The sequence below is a fragment of the Austrofundulus limnaeus genome, unplaced genomic scaffold, assembly GCF_001266775.1.
Source record: "Austrofundulus limnaeus strain Quisiro unplaced genomic scaffold, Austrofundulus_limnaeus-1.0 Scaffold1686, whole genome shotgun sequence".
Lineage (NCBI taxonomy): Eukaryota > Metazoa > Chordata > Actinopteri > Cyprinodontiformes > Rivulidae > Austrofundulus > Austrofundulus limnaeus.
Window position 1 is genome coordinate 37,174 of NW_013954088.1, and position 3,021 is coordinate 40,194.

Here is a 3,021-nt window from a genome sequence, read left to right on the forward strand (position 1 = left end):
GTTTCTTCTTGTAGCCACTTCCTGGATCTCTCTTCAGCGGCTCGTATGTGGTCGTGTCGCTAAGGAGTGTCATGATCTTGTCTTCAAGGGTTAATATGTCTGTGTTAGTGTCCTGACATCTAACCTCATCTGACATCAGGGTGGCGATGGCTCTGCCGATCTCATGGTAAGACCTGGCCTGGCCTTTGGGTCCCAGCAAAATGAATAAAAACCTGCAGGAGAGGCAAAATCACTGTGTCAATCAAGCTGACAAGCGACAGATGTGCAGCTGCTTCTGTTGACTGGAGCGATCCTTCAGAAAGCTTCAGAAATGAAGCAGATTCTTCTAAATACAAGCTGCTTTTATTTCTGAAGTCTCAGTGAGGAGCTGGAAGAAAAACTGAAGGAAGAACTGAAGTGTCACCAACAGCTAGCCTTAAAGCTTCAGTCTATCCGTCTCAGCACTTTGTTTTCTGGCTTAAACTGGATGAAAGAGAAAGTTGTGTCATTTTAACTTGCTGTCACATGTTTGCATGTGTTGATGTTTGTAAACAGTCACCTGGTGGGAACTGGGACTTCTGTGAGCGCGCCCAACATCACGGCTTGCTGCAGACGAACAAACGCCACGAACGGGGCRTCCAGGAAGTCCACCTCCCCCACCAGCACATTGGAGGCCTCCGCGTCTCTCGGCAACTTCTTCATGAACTTGTTTTTCAGCTAAAAGTACAACAGGAAGGAAAAACAGGAGCTGCTAAATGTTAGGCTCCCAGCAGCAGGCTGTCTGAAAAACTACAGCTTTTATTAAACACAACCATCAAATCCCAAACCTGAAGCTTCCTTTGCATCTGCACAAGGACCAGGACAGAACCAGGACATGTCAAAACTCAAACATTAAAATCTTTGTTTCCTACTAAAGCAACACTTTGAATTTGTTCAAGGAAATCAATAACTTTAGAGTTTAGAACAATCTAAATGTGAATCAGAAGAAGACACAATGTCGGAGGTGTGCAGCCCAGCTGAGGGGGGTCATCAGGTGAGAAGGGGTTATCTGCGGAATCAAAGTAGGCGTGTCATAAGAGTGGGCGTGTCTAAAGCATAAACACTGTGGGCTACGAGGTCTACATGTCGGTATCCTTAGACCCTGTTTGACCTCTTTACAGCCTGACCCTGACCCCAACACTAAGGTTAACCAGGAGAAATGTGACCCAAGTAGGGGTCTCAAGAAAAAGTTGTGCCGTACAGTAACGCCCCTTTTGTTCTTGTCCAATCAGGTGGTGCCGTACGGTGACGCCCCTTTTTTTGCTTGTCCAATCAGGTGTGTCCCTTTAACAAAGTCCGTCTAATCAGGTGTGTGGCTTTAGACTCGCCTTTCGTTGGGGTCACGCCCACTCGTCCACAGAGACCCATACATGGATCAGGCTAAAGCAGGAGTCCTGTCAGCTCTTGTTCTGCTCGGAGTCCAGACACAGCTGAGCTAACTGGTCCACAGTCCAGTCTGCCTTCAGTCCAGTCTGTCCAAAGTCTAGTCTGCCTACAGTCCAGTCTCCCCACAGTCCAGTCTGTCTAAAGTCCAGTCTGTACACAGTCCAGTCTGCCTACAGTCCAGTCTGTCCACAGTCCAGTCTGCCCACAGTCCAGTCTCCCTACAGTCCAGTCTGCCTACAGTCCAGTCTGTCAACTGTCCAGTCTGCCCACAATCCAGTCTGCCCACAGTCCAGTCTGCCCACAGTCCAGCCTGCCCACAATCCAGTCTGCCTACAGTCCAGTCTGTCCACAGTCCAGTCTGCCCACAGTCCAGTCTGTCCACAGTCCAGTCTCCCTACAGTCCAGTCTGTAGGGAGACTGGACTGTAGGGAGACTGGACTGTAGGCAGACTGGACTGTGGGCAGACTGGACTGCCTACAGTCCAGTCTGCCCACAGTCCAGTCTATCCTCAGTCCAGTCTGCCCACAGTCCAGTCTCACCACAGTCCAGTCTGCCTACAGTCCAGTCTCCCCACAGTCCAGTCTCCCTACAGTCCAGTCTGTCCACAGTCCAGTCTCCGTACAGTCCAGTCTGCCCACAGTCTAGTCTGCCCACAGTCCAGTCTGCCTACAGTCCAGTCTGCCTACAGTCCAGTCTGTCCACAGTCCAGTCTGTCCTCAGTCCAGTCTGCCCACAGTCCAGTCGGCCTACAGTCCAGTCTCTCTACAATCCAGTCTGCCCACAGTCCAGTCTGCCTATAGTCCAGTCTATCCACAGTCCAGTCTGTCACAGTCCAGTCTGCCCACAGTCCAGTCTGTCCACATTCCAGTCTGTCCACAGTCCAGTCTGCCTACAGTCCAGTCTGCCTACAGTCCAGTCTGTAACAGTCCAGTCTGTCCACAGTCCAGTCTGCCTACAGTCCAGTCTGCCTACAGTCCAGTCTGCCCACAGTCCAGTCTGGCTACAGTCCAGTCTGTCCACAGTCCAGTCTGCCTTCAGTCCAGTCTGCCTACAGTCCAGTCTGCCTTCAGTCCAGTCTGTCCACAGTCCAGTCTGTAACAGTCCAGTCTGTCCACAGTCCAGTCTGCCTACAGTCCAGTCTGTCCACAGTCCAGTCTGTCCACAGTCCAGTCTGTCCACAGTCCAGTCTGTAACAGTCCAGTCTGCCTACAGTCCAGTCTGCCTACAGTCCAGTCTGTAACAGTCCAGTCTGTCCACAGTCCAGTCTGTCCACAGTCCAGTCTGTAACAGTCCAGTCTGCCACAGTCCAGTCTGTCCACAGTCCAGTCTGTCCACAGTCCAGTCTACCTACAGTCCAGTCTGCCTACAGTCTAGTCTGCCTACAGTCCAGTCTGTCCACAGTCCAGTCTGTAACAGTCCAGTCTGTCCACAGTCCAGTCTGTAACAGTCCAGTCTGTAACAGTCCAGTCTGTCCACAGTCCAGTCTGTAACAGTCCAGTCTGTAACAGTCCAGTCTGTCCACAGTCCAGTCTGCCTACAGTCCAGTCTGCCTACAGTCCAGTCTGCCTACAGTCCAGTCTGCCTACAGTCCAGTCTGCCTACAGTCCAGTCTGTAAC

At 51.4% G+C, this 3,021-nt stretch overlaps 1 protein-coding gene across 9 annotated transcripts in view; it reads right to left on the reverse strand.

Annotated features, from left to right (window-relative positions):
* The window catches only part of slc4a4a (solute carrier family 4 member 4a), a gene marked incomplete at its 5' end in the record, with an annotated part of 46,463 nt that overhangs the window by 25,913 nt on the left and 17,529 nt on the right, over positions 1-3,021 (reverse strand). For all 9 annotated transcript variants that reach the window (XM_014033284.1, XM_014033286.1, XM_014033283.1 and 6 more), the window contains 2 exon segments: positions 125-212; positions 539-696. In XM_014033284.1, coding sequence (XP_013888738.1) covers positions 125-212; positions 539-696 — 246 coding nt within the window.